This window comes from Globicephala melas, chromosome 13, assembly GCF_963455315.2.
Source record: "Globicephala melas chromosome 13, mGloMel1.2, whole genome shotgun sequence".
Taxonomy (NCBI): Eukaryota; Metazoa; Chordata; class Mammalia; order Artiodactyla; family Delphinidae; genus Globicephala; species Globicephala melas.
The window spans coordinates 40019787-40046389 of record NC_083326.1 but is presented as its reverse complement, the minus strand read 5'-3'; the positions used below and the strand labels follow the sequence as shown (position 1 = coordinate 40046389).

The 26603-nt window shown below is 40.4% G+C and overlaps 1 protein-coding gene across 36 annotated transcripts in view; it reads left to right on the top strand.

Annotated features, from left to right (window-relative positions):
* DTNA (dystrobrevin alpha) overlaps positions 1 to 26603 on the top strand; it is a 403422-nt gene that overhangs the window by 296131 nt on the left and 80688 nt on the right. For all 36 annotated transcript variants that reach the window (XM_070047034.1, XM_070047039.1, XM_070047037.1 and 33 more), the window contains one exon: positions 12853 to 13066. In XM_070047034.1, coding sequence (XP_069903135.1) covers positions 12853 to 13066 — 214 coding nt within the window. The remainder of the gene's footprint in view (positions 1 to 12852; positions 13067 to 26603) is intronic.

The following is a 26603-nucleotide window of genomic DNA, read 5'->3' as shown; positions in this document are numbered from 1 at the left end:
AAAAGACAGTAGGGAGGACAGGGATGGAAGAATGGCCTCTCCCACATAACCACACCTGTTATCCTGCAGGAAATTCATGCCTGATGCCACCTTGATTTACTCCTCAGTGAAGATTTGTTGGCATTTTGTCCTTGTTATTAACAATCACACATGTATTCATTCATTCAACAAATATGCCCTGAGATGTGCTAGGTTCCAAGCGTTATGCTTAGACCATGGTGGAGGGAAAGTATGGTAATATTCCTTAGTGTACAAATGTAGTATTAGTATAACCACAAGTTTAGAATCTAATGATGTGTCCTATTTATTCAAAGCTTCTGATTTTGTTAATATCAAATAGTAGATACACCCAAAAACTTTGCTGTAATAAACATGTGTAGCCTGTCGGTCCCCTGAGAGAATTGTCATTTTCTGAAGAAGCAAAATTACTTAAAGTTTGGTGGTTAAAAGAAACCAAGTATATCTGTAGCTACTGAAATGGATTCAGTAGCTGTAAGTCTGTAGGTATTTTTATTCCTTCATGGTGTTGGGCTAGGACTTTTGCTTTATCTCCTTTTCTATCAGGAATTGTAAAGTTGTTTGTTGCAGGTGAGGAGAGCATAGATGCCAAGTAGGTTCCCTTGGAAAAACACCAGATAAAATCTTATAACTGAGAACTCCGCTTCTAACTTCCTAATATTAGCTGACTGCCGTGGTAAACAGTCAACTGCCCCACGATGTCTGTCAAGACTTGTCATCAAGAGGCAAGCATGTGGACCACTAGGCCTGCTGCAAAGCTAATAATAATGGCACCAGCCCTTAATTAACTTAGTTTCTCAGAAAAATAATGAACTTCAATGTAAGATCAAGTACGATTCATTTTAACTTTCAAACTTTCAACACTGATGAATAAGATGGTGATGTTATATCACGGAGAAGACTGAGAAAAATTTGTATGGCCTAATAGAATCAGAATCTACTTCAAACATGGTCATAATCATTTTCTTCTTGTTTATTATTCCGGGAGAGTTCAATCAGTGATGGGTGGGACTTGATTAGAATCAGTGCTTTAGCGTCTGTTTCCCCAGAAAGCAGACTCCACAACAAGACTTGTGTGGAAGTAGCTCATTTGGAGAGTGAACCCAGAGCAGAACAAGAAAGGAAACCAAAAGACAATTCTGGCGCTTCTAAGGAAGCTTGTGAAATGCACCCCAGAACTGTCCATCCAGAGCTGAAAAGGAGGAGGCACTAGTCCAGCTGCTCAGTACTGCACTGGCCAAGGGCAGCCTACAGGACTTAACGCCCCCGAGCTTCTGGGTTGCACATGTGAGCCTGGCAGGCGGTGTCCGGTATGTGTGCTGAGACGTCCTCGGAGGTTCGTGGCGGGAGCCTGAGGCCAAGTGATGTCTGGTTGCAGCTACACTGAGCCGGTCAAAGTCTAAGTTGTGATGGTCACTCCCGCAGAGGCTGGAGAAAAAAAGTGCCCTTTTCCATCTGTCCTAACATTTCTTAGGACAGATGGAAAAGGGCAGAAACTGGAGACTTGCTGTAAAAATCTAATTCAAAGTCAATAAAAGCCCAAAATAGGGCAGTAGAATGTAGGATAGAGTTAGGGCACATTGAAGAAACCTATGCAGAGTTATCCAGTGAAATCTAAAATGACTACCCAGAGGGGAGATAAGATACTAGATTTTCTTGCTTCTAAGGCTATTAAATATATTCCGAGCAAAGTTGAACACTGACGGTGAGAAAGTAATCATTGTTCAGATATTTCTTTTCATTTACCTTCTCTTATTATTTTTACAATCCTTGGTACGATACTTTGAAAACTAATAGGCTTAATAAATGCTTATTCAATTGAACATGGTTAAATTTAATTTACAGTATGACATCTATTGAGCCAACAATTATCATACCTCATTTTGAATAATCACGCAAGTCTGCAAACACAATTTAAGGAAAACTGAATACATTTTCCTGATAGGCAGTGGATGTACTGCCAGGGCCTTTGAGGACCAGCACGATACTCAGTTTGATTTTACACCAAAAATACGTTGTAGACCTTTTCCTGAAGTCTATTATATCATCCACCTTAACCAGGAAATTAAAGTGAAAATAAAATATTACGTTTGTAAGAAATGATGCTTCTACCCAAAGATCCTTAACAAAGAGAACTATCTTGATGATAAAGGCATATGTTGAGAGCAAGGAAGATGTTGAGTTTGGAACAGAAAATAATTTGGTGAGCTACTCAGATGTTGTTTGGATTCATATTTTAGAAAGGTATATAGCTCATGGCTCACTAATGGAGATCAAGTCTGAAAACTGTCATTTGCTGACATTTTCTTTCTGAACTCAGTGTTTGGTTAATGTGAGTGATGACTAATATCTTCATTGTAAATCACATCAAAATGCATTTGTTAACCCTGGTGAAGCATAGTACTTAACTGAGTTCCTAACAGCTTTTTTAAACACGGCTTTGTCATGATCAAAGACCTGAATAAGGGCATAAAGTATATACTTGAAAAATCCTAACTGGCTAATTTGCACGTGGCTTTCTCCACCACAATGTTCTTGGGATTCTCATGATATTTTTTAAATAAATTTGTCTGACTCAAATGAGCATCAATTTCCTCTTCTTCCTGTCTCTCATCTAACTCCATCCTTTAAGTCAAGGGTCCCCAACCCCCGGGGCCTGTTAGGAACCATGCCGCACAGCAGGAGGTGAACGGCGGCAAGCAAGGGAAGCTTCATCTGCCTCTCCCCATCGCTCCCTACCGCTCTCATTACCGCCTGAGCCATCCCTCCCCACCCCCATCCGTGGAAGAATTGTCTTCCACAAAACCAGTCCCTGGTGCCAAAAAGGTTGGGGACTCCTACTTTAAGCCGTGCTCCATAGCAGTGGTTCTCAGATTTCCTTCTTTTTCAAAATCACCTAAGGAGTTACTGAAGCCTAGGGATGCCCTGGCTGAACTCCAGACACATGGAATCAGAGGCCACGATCTGAGAGCCACTCACTGCTCTAAAGATCACCTCTGATTTTCACTCCTGGACTGCTTGGCCGTAGCTGGGGATCTGAATTAGCCGACGTGGTAGTTGGAAAATGAAATTAAGCATTAAACTTTGCAGGATGCAAATTCTCAATCTCTCTGTTGACTTACTGAAAAATTAGAGAAGTCTTATATAATGGGCAAGAGGAAAGGTTTCAAAGGTATAGACCCTGTTTTCCAGTAAACCCAGCACAAACTCCACTGGCCCAGTCAGGTCAATACAAGATCCGATTACACCATGATCACTCACCCCTCTCTGCCATTGGTCCCTCGACCCTCTTCCTGCTGGAGTATCCTCCCGACCTCATCTCCATGTGTTCATATCCTGATTCAGGAACCATCTTGAGCTCTACCTCCCCTCCTCTAAAACCTTTCCAAAGTCTCCAGCCCACAATAGCATCCTTGTATGTTGAGCTCCAGTAGTTTGTTTTTTTAACCTGCTCTATGAATATGGACTTTTTATAACATAGTGTCTCGAACAGGGCTTCAGTTAGGCCTTCTGAGTGTGTGTCTCCCGTGGGAATCATAAGCTCTTTTAGGGCCAGACTCTCCTATTGTGTTAAATCACCTACCACATCAAACATGTAACGCATTGTAGAATCTTTAAAATTTCCAGTTGGATCTAACTTCTTTAAAAATATTATGGAATCTCATTTCTTGCTTCCTTTCCCAACTCTGTATAAGCATATGGCAGTCTTTCTCCATTTGTTTATGCCCGTACGTGCAATAGATGTATGGTAAATAGTGATACGCTGAAATTTTTTCTCATGAGCTGATGCTCTCTGAATTTCAAGAAAAGTATTTGATCTGAAAGTGAACTAAACTAGTCATCACTGTTACAATCTCTCATGGGTTTTTATAACATCACATCTGTTAAGAGGAAAACAAACCTGAAATTATAGAAAAAAAGCTTGTATTAAGGGACAAATATTTTTATAACTGACAGAGTGGAGCAAAGAATTGAAAGAATTTGGAGGGGATTTTTATAATTCTATCTGAATACGACAGTAAATTTTCTCTCAAAAATAAGAGTAATGCCTAAAATGTATATAGTGCTTTACATTTTTACTAAACTTTTTCCATTTTTGTTATTCGCAGGACACCTATAAAATAAGAAAGGTGGATATTATTATTCCTATTGTACGAATGAAGAAAGACTTGAGTCCAAATCTACTATCTTTAAGTCTATTTATTTTCTATATAAGAAAAAATAGATTGTTGTTGCATGCTCAAGACACTTGTTTGCTAAATATCTCTATTCGTCACCACTTACAAGTTCTGTATGATCAGGTACCTGCCTGTCTTGTTGATGCTAATTCTAGAACCCAGAACAGTGCTGCCACATAATAAGGGCTGAATAAATACTTAATGTATGAATGAAGTTTTAGTCTCTGGAATGGAAGGCTAAGAAGGCTTGTTAGTGGCTTGGGGTAATGAGTTTGAAGAGGACTCTGAAGTCATTCCTGGCACTCACAAGGGGATACGTTCCTCTCCCCACCTCCTCACACCCCACCCTGTGGCGGCCTGACCCACACGTGAAGCTCCTTAAAAGCATTTTTACTTAAAGTCTACTTGGCATTTAGAATACTGAATGAAATTTGCTATTTGAGAGCTGTCATAGGAAGAAGACAGTGCTTTAATGTGTGCTCATCTTTTAGTGCTAAGAGCATCAGAATTTACTGGACAACTAAAAGAATGAATCTCCATAATTAACTTTTCTACAAGCCTACAAACATATTTTCAGGATCTGCTATGTGAATGAACACAATTTGGCACTCCAAACCCACAGCATAAACTACTCAGAAATACCACCTGAACTTGGTTCTCATACTTTGAAGAGTGTGGTTACAAGGGAAAATTCCTGCTGGGAATTTTCCTGAAGGTCAGGAAACTTTGGTCCAGGGAGGGGAGAGTTGGATGAGTTTTCAGGAGAAGCAACCTATCTCTTTTGCGGTGGGATTTGATGAGTAAATCAACAGCAGAACTCACCCTGCTCTTACCTGCATGTCTCAGAGGTGGAAAAACAAGTCATAACAAAGCCTCAGATAACGGTCACCATCACTTTAAGTATCGGTGGCAAGGGTGGGTGAGGGTTGAGAGGGCATGTGTATGGGCGTGCACACGCATATACACACACACACACCGTCTACACACTAGAGGGTATGCATATTCCCAATGGCATATTGACAGATTATGTTCAATTCCCAGCCTAACTAAGAGTTGTGAGTTTAAGTTTTATTCAGGGTCTTACAGAGGACTGTACTCCGGGAGACAGGTCTAAGGAGCTGCTCCAAAGAGGTAGCAGGGTTATATGGGGTAGCGGGGATAAATTCATATATATATGAATTTTTTGGCTGGGAAGTACATGATGTCAAACATACATCTTGGTAAAAGATTACTGCTAGGCGCAAAGAACAGGTATCTCAAGTTAATGATTTTAGTGTTTCTCTGTGTATAGGAAGATGCAAGAATCTGGGGTCATTGAAATTCTTCCTGAGATATGCATCTAACTATCTAGGTGCCCATTTATACAAAGCACAGAATGCCTCATCCTGTCTTTTCATCCCTCAGGGCGCACTGTCTGTGGCTGGTCGCAGTGGGTTGCGACTTAACCCTTGTAAACCTGGATGATGAGTAATAAACATTCTTTGTTCTTTTTTTTCCCAAATGTGTATAGACATAATTACATAAATCATTCTTAAACTGCATAAATTGATAGTGACCAGCTTCTTGTGATGTGCCTCACAACCTATTAGAACATAGGAGGCTGTCCTGATGCGGAAGGACTGAGAACTTCTGCCTTAGAGCAGTGCTTCTCATACGTTAATGTGAATACAGGCTCCCTGGGGATGTTGTTAAAATGCGGATTCTGATTCTCTAGGTCTGGGGTGGGGACCTGAGAGTCTGCATCTCTAACAAGCGTAGTGTCTTGGGATTCCAAGTATGGTCCTAGACCAGCAGCTGCAGCATCACCAGGGAGCTATTTTATAGCCTTGTAGGTGAGTCCAGTGTGCAGCCATAGTTGAGAACCACCACTCCAAAGTGAATGAGATGAAGTCACTAGATGATGGTTATTGACTCTCCCCAGCTGCAAGCCCTCTGAGAGCCTTCTAAAGGCTGATAAGTCAGTGATTGTGAAGAGTCACGTGGAGAGCTTTGTCAAAGCCCTTTCCCATCCTGCTAAATTTTGGAATCAGTAAGTGGTAGAATCTGGAATTGGGAATTTTGAGGAGCCCTATTTCATGAAGTGTCTTTTGATTTTCCTATCCTATCTGTACCCTCTCTTCCAGATTTTACCCTACTTATATGATTCTCCTACTTCTCATAAAGTTTATGACCTCGGTCATTTCTATCTGGTAGAAATGAGTTTGGCATTTTTGCACTTATCTCAGGGATACTTGGATTTAAGTCATCTATATCTATGATATAAAGAGTCCATCTCTTGTTAATAGAGTGTAAAAGATCAGCAAACAGATAAGAAACATCGCTTGAGATCAACAAACTCTTCTCTACCCACATACAAACATTTCCTCCCACCCCCCCATCCTGCCTCTGACCCAGCCATTTTCTTCCTGATATTGCCTGAATTTAAGGCAAACTATTGAAGCTTTGTCTATTTCCATTTATTTATAAAGACAGACCATGACGTGTTAATAATAAATGTCTGAAATTAACATATTATTTTTAAGATTCTGTGAAGTACTAAATATTGCTTTTAAGAATACATTTTGTCGGGCTTCCCTGGTGGCGCAGTGGTTGAGAGTCCGCCTGACGCTGCAGGGAACACGGTTTCGTGCCCCGGTCCGCGAAGATCCCACATGCCGCAGAGCGGCTGGGCCCGTGAGCCATGGCTGCTGAGCCTGCGTGTCCGGAGCCTGTGCTCCGCAACGGGAGAGGCCACAACAGTGAGAGGCCCGCGTACCGCAAAAAAAAAAAAAAAAAAAGAATACATTTTGTCGGGACTTCCCTGGTGATCCAGTGGTTAAGACTTTGCCTTCCAATGCAGGGGGTGCAGGTTCAATCTCCGGTTGGGGAGCTAGGATCCCACATGCCTCGGGGCCAAAAAAACAAAACAGCAGAAGCAATATTGTAACAAATTCAATAAAGACTTAAAAATGGTCCACATCAAAAAAAAAAATCTTTAAAAAAAAAGAATACATTTTGTCTATTCTTGATATGGTTAATGTTATCTGAATAATTTCATTATGCAAACTGGTGTCTTATGTAATATATTAGTATAAAACGTATGCAGTTTTATAGATGAGGAAACCCCACTTCTTATCACCTGTGCGTGATAGTAGGTGCTCTGTGATGGACATTTAAAGCTTGATGGCTATTTAGTAAAGTGTGCACAGTGCCATCTAGTGTTATACAGTCATCATTGCATGACCTAAATAAATTCCTCGTTTTCTAAAATGACTTGATAGCTCAACAATAAGTAACATACAACTGTCAGACCTTTAAAACAGACCTCTTAATAACTTCCTAATGACTCTCAACTTAGTTCATTTCTTAATGTTCCTATTTAATTAAGCAAAAGGCTTGTGATACTTACCTTTTTCAATAATAATAGGTATTGAATGCTTGTTATGCACTAAGCACTATGTGAAGTGCTTTACATGGATTATCTCATTTGCTTCCCACAATAACCCTGTAATGGAAAAGCTGTTATTGTCCACATTTTACAGATGAGGAAACTGAAACTTAAGGACACTATGTGGCTTGCTCAAGGTCATAATGGATAGCCAGTAGGGAAATCAGGTGGAAACCTAATCAACCACCCAGGAACGTGTACAACTTGTATCACTGTGCTGTGATCTGAACCTCTCAAAGTAGTTACCAGTGAAATAAAGCTTCCAAGAAATCTTTATGAAAGCAGGCCTTCCTTACCAGGTCTGTGTTAACAAATACAGTGAAATCAATTCAAACTCCACTAACGCAGAATATTTGACAACCAAACTGAATAGGTATCTGCTTTTGTGGCTGGGATGGTGTTTGTGCTTCTCTATATCACCTACATAATATATGCTCAAAATTGTATGTTAATTAGTTTATTTAATTTGGAGGACTGGGCTAAAGCTTAAGTTTGGATTCATAATAAATCTTGTAAATTAATAATAGAATAGCATGGCTGCAGATCAGAGAGTGTTTAATTATTTTAACACAAAATATTATGTGCCAAGCCCTGTGGTCAGCCCTTGTGTATACCTTTTCTCTTTTATCTTCACTACAACTCCCTCTGGGTGGCATTAGCTTTCTCATTTCTAAAAAGGGAATAATAAACTGTATGGAGGTGAGATAACTTGCCCACAGTTTTACAGTTATTAGTGGAGCCAGGAGTGAAACCTCAGTCTTTGTGATGGCAAAATCCGTACCGTTTCCACTCTGTCACTCCTAGAAAATAACGTGCATAATTATAGTTGTCTGCGTACTGCCACCCCCTATGGAAAAAGGCCACAGTCTCTTACTTGGACTAGAGCCATAGTCTCCAGCGATTTCTGCATGTGTGCCTGTCCACCTCTGTTCCTTTCTTCCCTCACTGTCAGAAATGATATTTTTAAGCTGCATGACTGACCATGTCACTCTGCTGTTCAAAACCCGTGTCTTAGCATAAAGACCAAAATCCTTATAGCGGTTACAGTGCTCCTCCACCTTATCTTGTTCTTCAGGCCCCTTCACGACCATGTCGTAATCCCGTTTTGTACCTGGCACCCTGTCTGTCACAGTAAATCATGATTTCTGATTATCTGTTTGTGCAATAGTGAGGCATGCCTGTATCCCCACCAGACTGTTAGTCCATGAGGCAGGAACCACACCTGTATGGTTTGCCATCGAGTCCCCAGGACCCGCCACAGTGCCCAGCACATAATTATGAAAACTAGCTTTTTTTTAAGTCACTTATTACTATCTATTCTCACAGCCAGAATTAGTATTTTATTTTTCCTTATATGGAGACCTTAGGTGTGTAAAGACACAAATACAGAACAGATTTATTTTTAATAACTTTCATATGATTTTCAGATGTTTTACTTGTCTATAATCATAGGCCATTATTATTTCCTATGGTATATGCCTTATACCAAGCATTTTACCGGCATCATCCCATTTAACCTTCATAGTCATCATCAGAGGGTAAGGACTGTTATCAGCCCCGCTTTTCTAAGATGAAGATCCAGAGAAGTCAAGTAATTTGACTGTTGATATATCTAAGATTCAGTCCAAGGCTTGTGTGATTTTTCATGACTACGCCTTGTTGTGTCATTAGCAATTGAATGCATCCTTAGAAGACCCTGTTTCACTGTTGTCATTTCCTTGTCATGCACTCACTTAGCCAACAAATATTCATTAAGCTCCTATGATGTGTGAGGCCCTGTGACAGTGCTAGGGGTGTGAACAATTATCATGACAGGCAGTCTTTCTGTGGCATGTGCGATGCAGAGGCGGAAACAGATGACCAGCTGGCGGAAACAGATGACCAGCTGGTCTGTGCAGAGAGTCCACAAATACTGTGATGAGGAATAATAGGATTCTAAGGTGACACATAGGAGGGATACAAAACCTAGAGGCAGGGGATCCAGAAGGCATCCTTGAAGAAATGGTATTGACACTAAGTTACGGTGGATGAGACATAGATACGAAGTAAATGAGGCCAGATCAAAAAGAACTTTGCAAGACATGTTGAAGAGTTTGGATTTCAAATTAATGAGAAGCTATTAAAGGACTTTCAGCAGCATACAAGTGACATGTCAGATTTGCAGTTCAGAAATATCACTCTGACTGCAGTGTGTAGGAAGAATTGGAATGGAGAAAGAATAAAGGCGAAAGAACTGATTTAGTCAACCAATAAGAGATCGTGAAGACAGCAATGGATGATGGAATTGGGTGATGCAAATAAGGGTCCATGGAAATGGAGGCGTTAAAGTGACATTTAAGAGATATATTCATAGTACTTGGTCACTGAGAGCGTGTGGGATGTGAGGACCCAGGGATGAAATGCAGATTCTGGCTGGACCAGGGGGAGGGACGGGGGCTAGTGCCATTCACTAGAGAAGGGAACCCCAGAGAAAGTGGGTTTGGAAGAGAAGAGGTGAGTATAGGCTGGACACGCAGAGGCTAAATTGCCTAAGGAACCTCCCTATGGGTCTGTTGGCCACTCCCGTGGACCTGTGTTATTCCGCTTGTGGGAATCCTGAGGGCTTCCCTGTGCTCTACGACGTCTCCTCAGGAGAGACCTAGCCGTCCAGACTATCTCCCTCCAGCAGCAGCCATTTCCTGCCCTGTAGCCATCTCCCTCCTGTGCTCAAGTTCACAGTCCATATTCCTCTTCTCCAATGCCTGTTTCATGTGATCCGTAGCCAGGATTCAGATCAGAATAGTTCAGTACCCCACTTCCTGTGGTTACCTGGGCACAGATGCCAACCAGGACGATGGGGGAGATCTCATCATCACTGCTCTCTTTGTATCCTGTACCCAGACATCCCCAAGGACTAGATCCAGAGGATTTGTAGATCAAACATATAGAGGATAATTATAGGAATACCAGCTCTTTCCTTCAAGAAAATTTAATTAATAAATAAATTCAACTTGTAATGCTATCTCCCTTGGAGTACCTCACCTGCTAAATTGAAAAATTGGATAAATAACATCAAGAAATACAAAGAACATCCTTGTTATGTGATATACAGAGAAGGTTGCAAAATGGGAATCACATCTGAATTCATCCAAATCTAATAAATATTTAAGTAATTCAGTTGGAAAGTGATTGGTATTCCTCGGCTCCAAACCAGAGATATGCCAAAAAGTTTTCTTTTGACATGACTGACGTTACTCACTTGTTCATGTATAATGTGTTGTACCCATGTACCAGGCACTACCACTTTTGATTTCATGCATTTTTCCATTTAATGAACACAATTCCCACTTTATAGATGAGGAAAGTGAGGCTGTAAGTCAAGGCTAAAAGGGTATGCACTTGTAGTAGAAGAGCTAGATGTGGACCTAGGTCTTTGGACTCCAAGTCCGGTGTTAATTACAACTTCAAGTCCAGGATCTCAATAGATGTTAGTTTTGTTTTTCAAATATAGGATCAGAAGTGAGCAAAGAGATAGGAGACTAAAACTTGAAAGTTGTTGGTGGAAAAGCATATGTGGTGTGTGTAGTTCTCAGGAATTAAAACGTAAGTATATACTTCATTGAGAAAATCAACATTTATTTTCAAACACCAAAGGGTCATGAAAAGTGAACCTTCAACTTGGTGAGGATGTGGAGAATCTGGAACTCTCACACTCCTGATGGGAGTGTAAAACACTACCACTACGTTGAAAAACACTTTGGAAGTTTCATAATTAAACATACACCTACCATACAACCTAGCCACTTTGTTTCTAAGTATTTACCAAAAGAAATGGAAGTATATGTCTATACAAAGATTTGTACATGATCGTTCATAGCAGCTTTATTCATAATAACCAATCACTGGAGCAACACAAATGTCCGTCAACAGGTGAGTTGATAACCCAATGGTGGCATATCATTTAACAGAATACCATTCAGCAGTAAAAAAAAAAAAAAAAAAGGAGCAGACTACTATCATGCAACAACATAGATGATTCTCAAAATAGTTACACTACGTAAAAGAATACAGACCAAAAAAAGAGTACATATGGTATGATTCCAGCGATATAGAATTCTAGAAAATCGTGATGGAAAGCAGATCTGTGGTTGCCTGGAATGGGGAGCAGGATGGATCAGAAGGTGCACGAGGAGACCTTTGGGGTTGATACACGCGTCCATCATCTTGATTGTGGTGGTGTTATCTGGGAATGTCATAACAAGACCTCGGGGTGAACAGAAAAGAAATAGAAATGGATTTCTTGACTATCCTAGTGAAAGTAATCATGACTTAAGTTACACGAGCTTACTAACAATGGAACCAAGAAACTGTTCTTGATCAGGTGAGTTAAGTGATCTGTGCCTTAGTTGTACTGCTGCATTGTAGAGATAACTTTTCCTTTTCCCCCGCCTGCCTTCCTGCTTACTTTAACTTTCCCTTTTTTCTTATTTCAAACCTCATACTACTAAAAATACGTAAATAAATGAAAATATTTTAAATGCTCAAATGCAGTTTTGATAGCCTTTCAAACACTAGAATATAAGTGTTGGTTTTCTCTTTTCTTTGTAAGGGGTCAGTGTGTACAAGTGGGAAAATGCTTTAAAGCCACATAGACTTGTTAATTTTAATCACAAGTACTATATACTTCAGAGTTGCTAAGAAACTAGATCTTAAAAGTTCTCGCCACAAAAAAGAACTGATAATTATGGAACATGATGTGTTAGCTAACGCTATGGTGGTAATCATACTGCAATATAGAAATGTATCAAATCAATAAAGAAATGTATCAAATCAACACCTGAAACTTACACAGTGTTATATACCAATTATATCTCAATATTTTAAAAAGCCAACTAGACCTGGATACAAATGCCAGGTGACTTCCCTCGGACCTTTGCATTTGTCGGTTAACTTCCTTGATTCTCACATTCCTCACATGTAAGTATTTCAAGGGTCTATTATGAAGAATAGAAATAACTCTCTACTGTGATGTTCAGAAAATCATTTGTTTGCTGTTTACACCTTGTACATCAGCTCTTTGAGATCCTGCGCTATGTGCCTTTACTGATGTCAACTCCTATAGTAGTGGAACACATACCAAAGCGTATGAGGCATCTTGACAAAAGAGGACAGATGATACATGTATAATAATGAATTTACCTTTCCATGCACTCTGGTCTGATGTGTCCACTCTGCTTTCATTGTATGTAGTGCACCTGGTGGACATTTGGAACGTCATAGAAGCTTTGAGGGAAAATGGTCTGAACAACGTGGACCCAAACATAGAACTCAACGTGGCCCGATTGGAGGCTGTGCTCTCCACCATTTTTTACCAGCTCAACAAAAGGATGCCAACCACTCACCAAATTCAGGTGGAGCAGTCCATCAGCCTCCTGCTAAACTTCCTGCTGGCCGCCTTTGATCCGTAAGCTCCCTCTGCATATCTGTGACTCACTACATGTTCGGTCTCCCCTTCCTCTTGCGCTTCTTGGTCTTTATTCCAAAGAATTTTCTAGAGTAACCAACTGCTTCTTTTTTTCTTGGTCAGATACTTATCTCAATAAAGTTTCTATGTGTTTGATATAAATTTTAAATGCTTTGGAAATGACTTAGAGAGTAAAATATCTCCATAGGAAGTGGAGGACAATTGTATTTTTTTTTTTTTTGGACAATTGTATTTTATATGCTGACCTTTATTTAACTCATCCCATGCTTCCTAGAAGCTATGGACGCTTGGAAGTGTTGCGTGATAGGCCTGTGGAGCGATTTAATGAACCATGATGTGGGAGGATGTTTTTAATGCTCTCCTTTGCAAATTATCTAAGACAGTGCTTCTGAGGTGTCATAACAAGACCCCAGAGTAAACAGATGTTGAAAAGTGTTCCTTTCTTGACCAGCCTGGTAAAAGTGGCCGTGACTTGCATTAAATGGACTGGTCGATAAGGTACCATGTAAAACAACGTGATGCCATCCACACACCATGACTGAAACTCAGCCTCATTATCTTATAACTTCCCCTCGCAGACCTAGGGAATTTCAGAACTGTCTGAGATCTTAAAGACCATTCTTCCAAACCTCGCATTTTACAGATGAAGGACCCGAAGTACAGAGAGATGGTCACTTGTCCATTGACAATCGGCAGGTCCAGTGGCTCTCAGCATGATAGTGGCAGAGTGGGGATTTAGAGATTCAGCTTCGATGGTTTTTCCAAGGCACATGTGGCAGTGCTGTGAAATGTAAAACCTCCCCTGAATCACATTATCAGCCGAAAATTACAAAGGGGGGTTTGCTGATGGCCCCTAGGCTAGATATAGGATCAGCACCTCCAGTTTCACCCCTGGTTTTGAATATTAAGAAGGAAAATTGCTAGCTTGATCTTTCAGCAATCCCATTTTAAGAATCTCAGAAGATTTTGCTTAGTCTCGTTGTCTAGCCAATGCTTGGGAATATTTAAACCCAGCACTGGAGATGTTCCAGCCAGGCTAATGTTATTATGCTGCTCACAAAAGTCACCAGCTGTCACGTTGCGACCTAGCGTGGTGACAGAATTGTGCATGCTCAGTTTGACCAATATACATTATTGTCTCCGTGTTAATATTTTGAGAAATTCTGAAGTTGAAATAAACAAGTAGTCCAGCCTGATAGATTCCATGCTTAGTCTGTGCAGCCTTCAGAAGTGATGTACTGCTTTGGGCTAATCACTGTGGTAGCCAAGCGACAGGGCTGGAAGAGGAAGATGTGGTTCCACATGACAGGTGGCAGAGTGGAACCAAGCCGTGGAATTTCTATAACAGCATTTCTGTCGTGTCCCCTTAACAAGATCATGGCAGCTTTCAGACCTGTTACTGAAGTCTTCAGGAGCTTTATTTGTTATAACAATGGAAAATGTAAATAGAGAGAATTTCCTGCTACATCTTGGGGTATTTCTAGAGGATTCAAAGCTTTGATAAGGAATCAAAGCTAAAAAATAATTTGGGGGCTTCCCTGGTGGCGCAGTGGTTGAGAGTCCGCCTGCCGATGCAGGGGACATGGGTTCATGCCCCCAGTCCGGGAAGATCCCACATGCCGCGGAGCGGCTGGGCCCGTGAGCCATGGCCGCTGAGCCTGCGCGTCCGGAGCCTGTGCTCCGCAACGGGAGAGGCCACAGCAGTGAGAGGCCCGCCTACCGCAAAAAAATAATAATAATAATTATAATTTGGACCAACTCTGTAAATACAGAAATGGGGCCAAATTAACAATAAGGTTGGGGTATTTTGTGAAACAGATGGGGCTTAACCTAATAGCTTTTTCACTTTTGTTTGGAAATATTGGGAAGAGCATTTCAAAAATCAGAGCTGTAAATGTTCTCTAAATAGCTATGATAACGTAGCTGAATCATTGCAAGATTGTTGGATGCTAAGCTTAAGGATTATACCAAGGTAAAGAGTAGTTCACTTTTCTCCACACCTCTCCAGCATTTATTGTTTCTAGATTTTTTGATGACGGCCATTCTGATCGGTGTGAGATGATATCTCATTGTAGTTTTGATTTGCATTTCTCTAATGATTAATGATGTTGAGCATTCTTTCATGTGTTTGTTGGCAATCTGTATATCTTCTTTGGAGAAATGTTTGTTTAGGTCCTCTGCCCATTTTTGGATTGGGTTGTTTGTTTTTTTGTTATTGAGCTGCATGAGCTGCTTGTAAATCTTGGAGATTAATCCTTTGTCAGTTGCTTCATTTGCAAATGTTTTCTCCCATTCTGAGGGTTGTCTTTTGGTCTTGTTTATGGTTTCCTTTGCTGTGCAAAAGCTTGCCCTGTTGGTGGGAATGTAAATTGATACAGCCACTATGGAGAACAGTATGGAGGTTCCTTAAAAAACTAAAAATAGAACTACCATATGACCCAGCAATCCCACTACTGGGCATATACCCTGAGAAAACCATAATTCAAAAAAAGTCATGGGGGTTTCCCTGGTGGCGCAGTGGTTGAGAGTCCGCCTGCCGATGCAGGGGACACGGGTTCGTGCCCCGGTCCGGGAGGATCCCACATGCCGCAGGGCGGCTGGGCCCATAAGCCATGGCCGCTGAGCCTGCGCGTCCGAAGCCTGCGCGTTCAGAGCCTGTGCTCCGCAACGGAGAGGCCACAGCAGTGAGAGGCCCGCGTACCACAAAAAAAAAAAAAAAAAAAAAAGATTCATGCACCAAAATGTTCATTGCAGCTCTATTTACAATAGCCAGGACATGGAAGCAACCTAAGTGTCCATCATCAGATGAATGGATAAAGAAGATGTAGCACATATATACGATGGAATGTTACTCAGCCATAAAAAGAAACGAAATAGAGATATTTGTAGTGAGGTGTATGGACCTAGAGTCTGTCATACATAGTGAAGTAAGTCAGAAAGAGAAAAACAAATACTCTATGCTAACACATATATATGGAATATAAGGGAAAAAATGTCATGAAGAACCTAGGGGTAAGACGGGAATAAAGACACAGACCTACTAGAGAATGGACTTGAGGATATGGGGAGGGGGAAGGGTAAGCTGTGACAAAGTGAGAGAGTGGCATGGACATATATACACTACCAAATGTAAAATAGATAGCTAGTGGGAAGCAGCTGCATAGCACAGGGAGATCAGCTCGGTGGTTTCTGACCACCTAGAAGGGTGGGATAGGGAGAGTGGGAGGGAGGGAGACGCAAGAGGGAAGAGATATGGGGATATATGTATATATATAACTGATTCACTTTGTTATAAAGCAGAAACTAACACACCATTGTAAAGCAATTATACTCCAATAAAGATGTTAAAAAAAAAGTAGTTCACAAAAATGTTCAGAAGGAATGTTTGATTCCTAATCTTCTTACAGATAGGAAGGCCCCTGATGTATTCTTTCAGTAATCTCATTGTAGTAGATTTAGAAACACATCCACCCAAAGAAATCTCATTGTAGAGATTCACAGACACATCCACATAGAGACCCCAGTCTGCAGATGCTTCTCATGCTCTCCTTTGGCACATCCACATAGAGACCCCAGTCTGCAGATGCTTCTGCCTGCTCTCCTTTGGCAGAGCAAATGAATACAGGCAGTTCTACTGAAAAACAAATTTTCTGTCTGATGGATTTTGAAATTTTAGACAATGTGAGAGGTGAGCCATCAGGAAGTCCCAGTACCTGGAAATACAATTTAGAAGTGAATATAAGAATAGAAACAAGAATAAAATGACTGTTCAATTCTATCTCTTATAATAGTAAACTTCTAATTATCCAATTGAGATCCAGTATGGAAATCTGATGTCACTTCCTACTACCTATCCCATCATACCCAAATATTTATTTTTTTATTGAAGTATAATTGATTTACAATGTTGTGTTAATTTCTGCTGTATAGCAAAGTGATTCAGTTATACATATATATACATTCCTTTTTCATATTCTTTTCCATTATGGTTTATCATAGGATGCTGAACATAGTTCCCTGTGCTTTACGGTAGGACCTTGTTGTTTATCCATTCTATAAATAATAGCTTACATCTGCTAATCCCAACCTCCCACTCCATCCCCCTCCCAACCCCCTCCCCCTTGGCAACCACAAGTCTGTTCTCTATGTCCATGAGTCTGTTTCTGTTTGTAGATAGGTTAATTTGTGTCATATTTTAGATTCCACATATAAATGATATCATGTGGTATTTGTCTTTCTCCTTCTGACTTACTTCACTTAGTATGATAATCTCTGCTTGTATCCATGTTGCTGCAAATGGCATTAATTTGCAGAACCCAAGTATTTAAGGGAGCCTTCTGTATTTTGGTAGACATGAATGAGCCTGATACTGGTAGATCAATGATGTGCTGTTGCTAGTACAAAATCACTGAAACATTTAGGAGATTTTCCCCTCATTTGCTGTATTTTAAATGGACATACTAAAAGAAAAAGAGAGGAAAAATCCAAAATAAAAGAGTTAGAGATGCCTTAACAACCTGGACTCTATAAAGAGGGAATGTAAAAAAAAAAAACTTAAAGACAGTAATTTAAACCCATGAAGAATAAGAATTTGTATTCAAAGAAATATGTTCATTAGTTTGCTTGTGCCTTAAAGTTTACCAGCCCCAGCCAGTTGAACTCTGCGAAGAAATAGTGACCTGAAATGAGGATCAAGGTCCACGTGACTTGGATGCATCCCTGAGAACCAGACTCACTTTCCCACAACCATAGTTCCCCAAGAGTAGCACCCTTCTGTTCCTCTCCCCGCCAGAATCCCTGGATCTCAGTTCTCACACAGGCATGCTTGCCGCAGGCTCTGGTCAGTTTCCCGGTTGTGAGGTTTCTCTGCTCTTTGGCCAAGTCAGCCTCAAGATACAGTACATCACTACATACATAGGATGATTCATAGACTGTCAAGAGCTAGCATTTGCTTCCAATGGCCTATGCCATGCTTGCCGTCCTGTCACTGAATAGGCAGTCCCTTCAGTCTAGAAGGTTTCTGTCTTGATCACTTTCCACCTAAAAATGGATACTTGGGGGCTTCCCTGTGGTGGCGCAGTGGTTGAGAATCTGCCTGCTAATGCAGGGGACACGGGTTCGAGCCCTGGTCTGGGAAGATCCCACATGCCGCCGAGCAACTAGGCCCATGAGCCACAACTACTGAGCCTGCGCATCTGGAGCCTGTGCTCTCCAACAAGAGAGGCTGCGATAGTGAGAGGCCCGCACACCACAATGAAGAGTGGCCCCCGCTTGCCACAACTGGAGAAAGCCCTCGCACAGAAACGAAGACCCAACACAGAAAAAATAAATAAATTAATTAATAAACTCCTACCCCCAACATCTTCTTAAAAAAAAAAAAAAAGGATACTTGGGAGGGATATCACCTAGTGGGCTATTAACCAGCCAACTTCTAAGCAGACCCTTTCTACAGCCAGATGCTTTCTTCTCTAAGTGTCTCTAGGGAAATGGAGGGGTGTGCCTGGGAAGCATGGGAAAGGAGGTCTCAGAAGAAGGGAGCAGGGCTGACAGGGAAGAAGAATACAAGGAAATGACCAGAGCCTTAAGTCAGTCTCCTCCTCTTCTCTCTTTCCTTCCGTGTCCCCCAGGAACTGGCCTGCCTTGCCTCCTTCCCTGTTTGGTGGCAGGAGCCTTCCCCTGAGGCTCTCTCTTTCAGAACCCACTAACTCAGCAGCCCTTTTCCTCTCCCTTCTTGTCCATATCCCAGTGGGGGTGAAAATCTCTTTGAAGTGTTCTAAGGACTTTGACTGTTATTACTTTTTAGGGAATTGAAAGTAACAACAACAAAAAAATGGCGGAAAGGTACAAGATGAAAATAATTCTTTTAAAAAAAAACAAACATATATACCTTTATTGAGGTATAATGGTTACCTAGAAAATAATTCTTCAAAGTTGATCATGTATGGCCTTTTGGAGAGGTGGGGTCATAGACGCTGATACACTGTGAAGCCCTTCAGCTCTCATGGCCAAGCTGCTCACCCTCTGCCAGGTCCCACTGTTCCTTGAACATGACTCTTGATAGTCTCTTGAGATGCCTGTCTCTCTGCTTATCTGACTGACCCCCACAAGCTACTTTCAAGTGGGACCGTGTCTTTTTCTTTATATGTACAGCACCTGAGCCAATATCCAGCTCATAATGAATCAGTGAGTGAATGAATAAATGAATGAAAATCAAAGGTGGACTTAGCTCTTATCACACTAATTTCTTTTCATTCTTTTTCTGAGATTAAGCCCTCCTTAATCTCCAATCTTTTACTAAATCTAGCGGGTCTAAGTTTGCTCTGTCATCTAGATTCATACCCTCTGTTTTCACTTCTCCTCCACAGAGAAGATCACTAGATGTCCATGGTTACTAATGTGGGCGGATCCCATTTTCACAACAGACTTTAACGTGCTTCTCTTTACCCTCTTCCTGCTTCCCCGGGAAACACTAACATCAACTTTCGTCAGTTGACTTAATCTCATTTCAATTCAGGAGCCTCCCTTCTTGGCACAGTTCCTCATAAAGTAGATTATATGACAGGGGTCTCACTTTTAGCGAATATTATTTCCACATATATTCGAAAACTTGAAGTAGGACAATGATATATATTAAACGGTGGTTTTTCTATTTTTGGAGGTCAATTCTTTTTTTCTTTTTTTTTAATGTAGAGTCAGATTTTTTTTTTAACATCTTTACTGGAGTATAATTGCTTTACAATGGTGAGTTAGTTTCTGCTTTATAACAAAGTGAATCAGCTATACATATACATATATCCCCATATCTCCTCCTTCTTGCGTCTCCCTCCCACCCTCCCTATCCCACCCCTCTAGGTGATCACAAAGCACCGAGCTGATCTCCCTGTGCTATGTGGCTGCTTCCGACTAGCTATCTATTTTACATTTGGTAGTGCATATATATCCATGCCACTCTCTCACTTCGTCCCAGCTTACCCTTCCCCCTCCCCGTGTCCTCAAGTCCATTCTCTATGTCAGTTCTTAATGCGAATTCTCTAATGATGTTAATAATATTATAATTATGCTAAGATGTACTCAGCATTTACCGTGTGCCAATAATCTTACTGGTTTGGCGTTACATTATTATAATTTTTCAGGTTGAGTAAGTGATGAAGCTGAGACATAAAAAGGTTAGATAATTTGCAGGTCATACAGCTTCCTACTAGGTGAGGCAAGTGGGGGAAAATCCTTTTGTTTCAGGCATCAGTTTAAATTCAGCTCTATTCACGCTTTCTGTTTCATCTTTTTATATGAGAATTAATGTGCTTTTTTCCCCCAGACTTACCCTGCTTATTACAGGATATTATTATTATGCTCACATTCCTAACCTTTCCAGTTTGTGATCTTTAGGCATATTTGACAGAGTGTATGTGAAAGAGCTATTTGGACTTACCACGTTTTACACTGTAGATTTACAGTCAGTTTTATGACAGCCATCCAGAGCTCCAAATCCATCGTATAATACTCTTTCATAGAGAATACAAAATTCTGGAATTTTCCTCGTTGTTTGACATCTTGAACCTTGCTGAGCCATTTGAATATCCTATCCCACTGCTGAGCCCCCGACATGATGAAAGGTACCACAGCACTATTTCAGATGCATGGATACGAAATAATCCTGGAACTCTGCCAAAATCCTTCTGCCTTTTGAGTTGTAAAAATGATTCTGATGTTCAATGGAATATGCACTGCAAAATACACCAACAAAACGTGTTGTTTACATGTGAGGCTCTATGGATGGGTGAGGATGAAGGAAAAAGAGAAGAGTCACACGAAACCAAATGTTCTTCTCTTGGCGTTTTATTATGTATGTGCCCCCCTCTTTAAAATGTACTTGGCTTGGTGATTTTTTTCTTAGCACATCTTAAATCCAAGATGTCCACATTCTCTACTCACTAAAATTTTGTGCTAGTGGGAAGTACCTTGTTCCAAGATCTCTACATGTTGCTAAAATGGAAGCTCTTTCCAAAGAATTTTCATAATTGTAGATAAATTGAACATCCGTAATGTCACTCGTCTTCCTGTCAGATGTACTTTGGCTGAGTGGCAGGTGGGATTTCATGGGAGAGAGAGAGACATGTCAACAGATTTGGCCCCTTCCATTCTCCATTCTAGACAAACTCCTGGCAAACTCACCTGGCCCAGTGCTATGAGGAATTATTTTCCTGCATGTTTTGCTAACATTATGGGGAGCCCAAAGCGATGCCAGGGCCAAATAAGGGATTTATTTCTATGTGTTCACATGTTAACTTTAGTCTCCCCAAAACAAGAGTAATTATGTCTGTGATCCCTTCTAAATTCAACGTCTCACATGACTGCACCATCTAATATGAAGGACCATTAAGTTAACCTTTGTAGTTTTCCTCAAAACTTAGTATTGCTCAGTATAAAACTTAAGTGGTAAATCAGAACATTTCAACTTGTGCATTCATTAATTTAACTAACATGTATTAAGAACTCGCTATGTTCTAGGTGCTACGATAGACTGGGGATGATAGTTGAGTAAGACATGGACTCTGCCCTTAAAGTGTGTTGTATTAAAATTAACTAGTTTTGACTCCTTCTCCCAAGTAGATGATGGGCAAATTTGGAGGGTAGGAGCCACGTCTTATTCATCTTTATATGCCCCACTTCTGAGGCATTGCTAATAAATATTTATTGAGTTAAAAAATGTGTGTTCCATATGAACAAAATAATTCCCAGAGGAGAAACGTGTTATGACAGAGGCATGTTGTGGAAGACAGAGGAGGAAGCAGTTCTCCCAGGGAATTAAGCCACCAAAGTGTGTGAGAAACCCAAGTGTGAGTGCTGGGCCTTTGCTTATCATAAATGCTTTCCAAATGCTTTGGTAAAATATGTTGGTAAGAGAAGAACTCCTGGTTTTAGTATTCTTAAATAGAGAAATAATTCCTTGAGCCTGTTCAAAAAAGAATCGGTCAGAATTCAATCTCACTTTCAGGGACTTGATATTTGTCCTGGGGTTCTGTAATTTCAAACAGGGGACTCTCTTGGGAACTTGGAGAAATTTTATATTCTGTTTCTGTTGACCTAAAGCAAATAGACTACCAGTTATCTCTCCAGAAAGGGGAGAATAAAGGGTTTATTCGGGATCAACAAGGACTTGCTATTCAGGGTCTGCAACCCTGGAGAGTCCCCACAGGGCAAGGCAAGGAGAGCACTTTTATAGAGGGGGAAAGGAAGTTGGGAGGGCTGTAGTAAACAAGGAGTCCATGGCTTTTCATTGGCTGAGTCCTTCCCAGGAAAGGAGTCTTTCTTTTTCCGGTTGGGCTCTGTTATCATCGCAGGGCAGGAGAGCGCCTCCTGCTGGCCTCCTGACCATTGAGGTTTCTTGTTTATTAAATTTGTACAGTTCCAACTTCAGCCTACCATCCCAGACCTATTAGTATCTATTTGTTCTTTTTCCTTCTTGTCAAAAGTAGATTTTCCTTCCCAGACAACTTTTCCCTAAAAGTAGTATCTTAGTTAAAAGAAGTCAGTTTGTCTCTTTGTATAGTCATGGAAAAAGCCCAGCGTAAAGCAGTTACTCATTTTCTGTGATGATGAGTCAAACTTTGAAGTAATGCATGTTTTTAAGACAGACACTCTACCAGTCTCCGTATATATATATATTTAACCAAAGGGTAAGTGCTTTCCTTTTCCCATTTTCAATCAGATATCCTGTAGGAAAATTTGAAATTTTTCAGAATGAGCAAACAAGTTATAAAGGGAAATAAACAATTTAAAGAAACATTGATTAGTGAAGCAATTTTAGTTTCTACCTTTGATAATATGCTGGTTCTCTTAAATATCCTTTTAGGTGTTAATTAAATACCAAGGTAACAATTTAATTGGGTAATTTTGATGTCGAGCTAGAACAGGAAAGTAAAATTTGCCAAGGCAAAAGCTTCAGGATAATTGGCTTAAAAAAAAAATCTATTTCATGATGCAAAAAAACAAATAGTGAGGGGGAAGTGAGTAAAATATGTATATGCCTTTTGTTCTCTCTCTACATTGAAAGAGAAAACATTAAAATAAGTAAAATTTTGTTTTACTTTAAAAGTAAAATTATTCTTTTAATAAAAATGATAGGCTGGTAGTAAACTTATTTTTAAAGCTTTTACTGTACCTTTTACCCTAGCAGCTTTCATTCGCAAATAAAAGCTTATGTGGTCATGTCATTGATCACTGATTCTAAGGCCCACTCTTGCCCTAAAAGTCGATGATTCTAATGGCTACACTGTATGCTGTATCCAGTATACACTGTACACTGCAGACAGTACTCTCAAACACATTTGGCTCTGTTGCCGCTTTCTTTTTAATTTATTTTTTTAATTGAAGTATAGTTGATTTACAGTGTTGTGTTAGTTTCTGGTGTACAGCAAATTGATTCAGTTTTTTATATATATTTCTTTTTCATAATCTTTTCCATATGTTTTATTACAAGATACTGAATATAGTTCCCTGTGCTATACAGTAGGTCCTTGTTGTTTATCTATTTTATATATAGTAGTTTGTATCTGCTAATCCCAAACTCCTACTGTACCCCTCCCCCACCTCCTTCCCCTTTGGTCACCCTAAGTTTGTTTTCTATGTCTGTGAGTCTGTTTCCGCTTTATAAATAAGTTCCTTTGTATCATTTTTTTAGGTTCCACATAAAAGTGATGTCATATGGTATTTGTCTTTCTCTTTCTGACTTACTTCACTTAGTATGATGATCTCTAGGTCCATCCATGTTGCTGCAAATGGCATTATTTCATTCTTTTTTGCGGCTGAGTAATATTCCATTACTCAGCCATATCTTCTTTATCTATCTATGTACCATATCTTCTATGTATCTATGTACCATATCTTCTTTATCTATTCCTCTGTCGACAGACATTTATGTTGACTCCACGTCTTGGCTACTGTGAATAGTGCTGCTATGAACATTGGGGTGCATGTATGTTTTCAAATTAAGAGTTTTTCTGGGTATATGTCCAGGTGTGGGATTGCTGGATCATATGGCATCTGTTGTTTCTTGAGGTGGCAATCTGAAATACACATGAAATTGGAGGTGTGCTGTGGCCGTAGCTTTTCATAAAAGCAAGACAAGCGTGTAGACTTTTTCTAGTGCTCCTCTTGGAGCACCATTTGCCCTGCAGCATTAGGGACAATCTACGTTTTTCATCCTCAGCACACTCTGGTGGGTCTGCCTCCTGAATTGTGCCGACATTCCATATGTGCCATTTAACCACTTTACTCCTAGAGGCATTGCATGTACAGAACTCACTTTGGAACAATATGCCGCTTTCCTGCTTGTTTGCCCAAGACTCCTAGGAGCTTCCTGTTATCCATCCTCAAGAGCTTGACTTTTCACTTCTTAGATACTTAGGAGATTTCACTGACTGTTCATGAGTCAAACTGCCCCCACTAAGGAAGATTCCTAATGAGAATAGCTCTTACGTTCTCCATTCGGGATGTACCACCTTCTCCCTAATTTTTGCTTCCGGTGTCAATGCCAATTCTTTTTTCACAACAAAATAGGGACCCTGATCCCAAGGTGACTTTGTTTAAGTAATGGCCTTTGGTGTGGAACCTTGTCAAAGACCTTTAGAAAATCTTTCTCTTTCCACCCCTTTTCTTCATCCTGTTATATCTACTGAAAATGTTCTTTTAAAAGATCCCTTTGAAAAAAAAAAAAAAGATCCCTTTGTATTTAACTCTTTGGTGCCTCCATTCCCCATAGCCAAGTCCACCATCTCCACTCAGTCATTCAATTCCTTAAAGGTTTATCCAGTGCCAGGGCTGAGCAAGGTCTGAACTCAGCTGGTACTGGCCTGCTTCCCACGGTGTACATTCCTGCATACCCCGAATCCTTCTTTGTGACAGGGGTCACATTTGCAATCTGACATACCAGTAAATTCCAGTGACCTAATTTCACCCTTCAGTTCCTGCAAAACTCTCATTGAGCCGCCCTCCACTGGGTGATTTATCTAGATTTATTATGTCGATTTGGCAAAATAGCTCTGATACAACCACTCTTGGGTTTAATAGCAGTAATCTTGCATTTCCAGCAACAATACAGGACTGGTAATCTCCCTAGGACCTTCTGCATTAAAAGCTAAGGTTTAAGAATTCACCTGTGAGCTATCATCATTTCATCCTCTGGAGAGCTCTCTGTCCCAACATCATCTGTGGTCTGTCCTCTTTCTTGAGTTAAATTGTCCTCTCTGAGTAGCATTGACATATATACACCACCAAATGTAAAATGGATGGCTAGTGGGGAGCTGCTGCATTGAACAGGGAGATCAACTCGATGCTTTGTGACCATCTAGGGGGTGGGATAGGAAGGGTGGGGGGGAGGCTCAAGAGGGAGGGGATATGGGGATATATGTATACATATAGCTGATTCACTTTGTTGTACAGCAGAAATTAACACAACATTGTAAAGCAATTATACTCCAATAAAGATGTGGAAAAAAATATGGAAATTAATCCTGAAATTAACCCCAGACCATTTCAAAGCACTGGGTTTTACAGATCTTAAACTACTCTAAAGTAAATGTTGAAAATGTGAACTGCATAAAAAATAAAAATAAAAATAAATTGTTCTCTCTGACTCATTGAAAGAAACTTGCATTTGCTCTTGAGGTCTCACATATAATACTCTTCAATTTCTCTGCATTTTGAAGATTACTTTATCACTATATTACTCCTATTCTTCCACACTTTGTAGACTCTCCTGTTATTACTTGAACCATGTTTCAGCTTAGGAAGAGAAGCTAATTACTTCCTAAAGTAAAGTTATTGATACTTCCAGTTATCCGTGCAATTGGGAATGCAGGGGATATGGAATAATTTTGAATGAGGTGGTTTTTACAAAATCATTGCATTTTTATTACAGCTACCTGCCCCAAAATTAGTAAACCACTTAATCAAAATTCTAGGGCACCTATTATAATGATTAATAGTCATTAATTAATATAAGGAATTTATTGTTCACTAACGCTATGTGAGACAAAGTGTGAGGCACTGGGAATTCAATTAATTGAGAGGACATAATTTCTGCCCTCAAGGATCTCACAGGGTGGAGTCGAAATACATGCAGACACGTAAATAAACAAATCAAGGTCATTCGGTGATAGGTGAGTGACAGATGCCAAATAATAGGTAAAAGTAAAGGGAAGAGTGATTGCTTCCACATCAGGGGAAGAACTGTTTTCGGAGCAGAGTGAATGATGATATTGAGCTGAGACTCCATGAATGGGTGGGAGAGTCCTGAGCAGAGCATAGGGGAAAGGGCATTGACAGGGCACTGTGGTGTGGAGTGCAACAGAAATGGTAGCAGACGAGCCTGGAGAAAACAGGTAAGGTTAGAACTATATCCCGCGGGCAAACGGAGGCAACAGGGTTATAAATAATGAAGTACCATCATCCCTCGGTATCTGCAGGGGTTTGGTTCCAGGACCGCCTACTGATACCAAAACCCAGGGATGCTCAA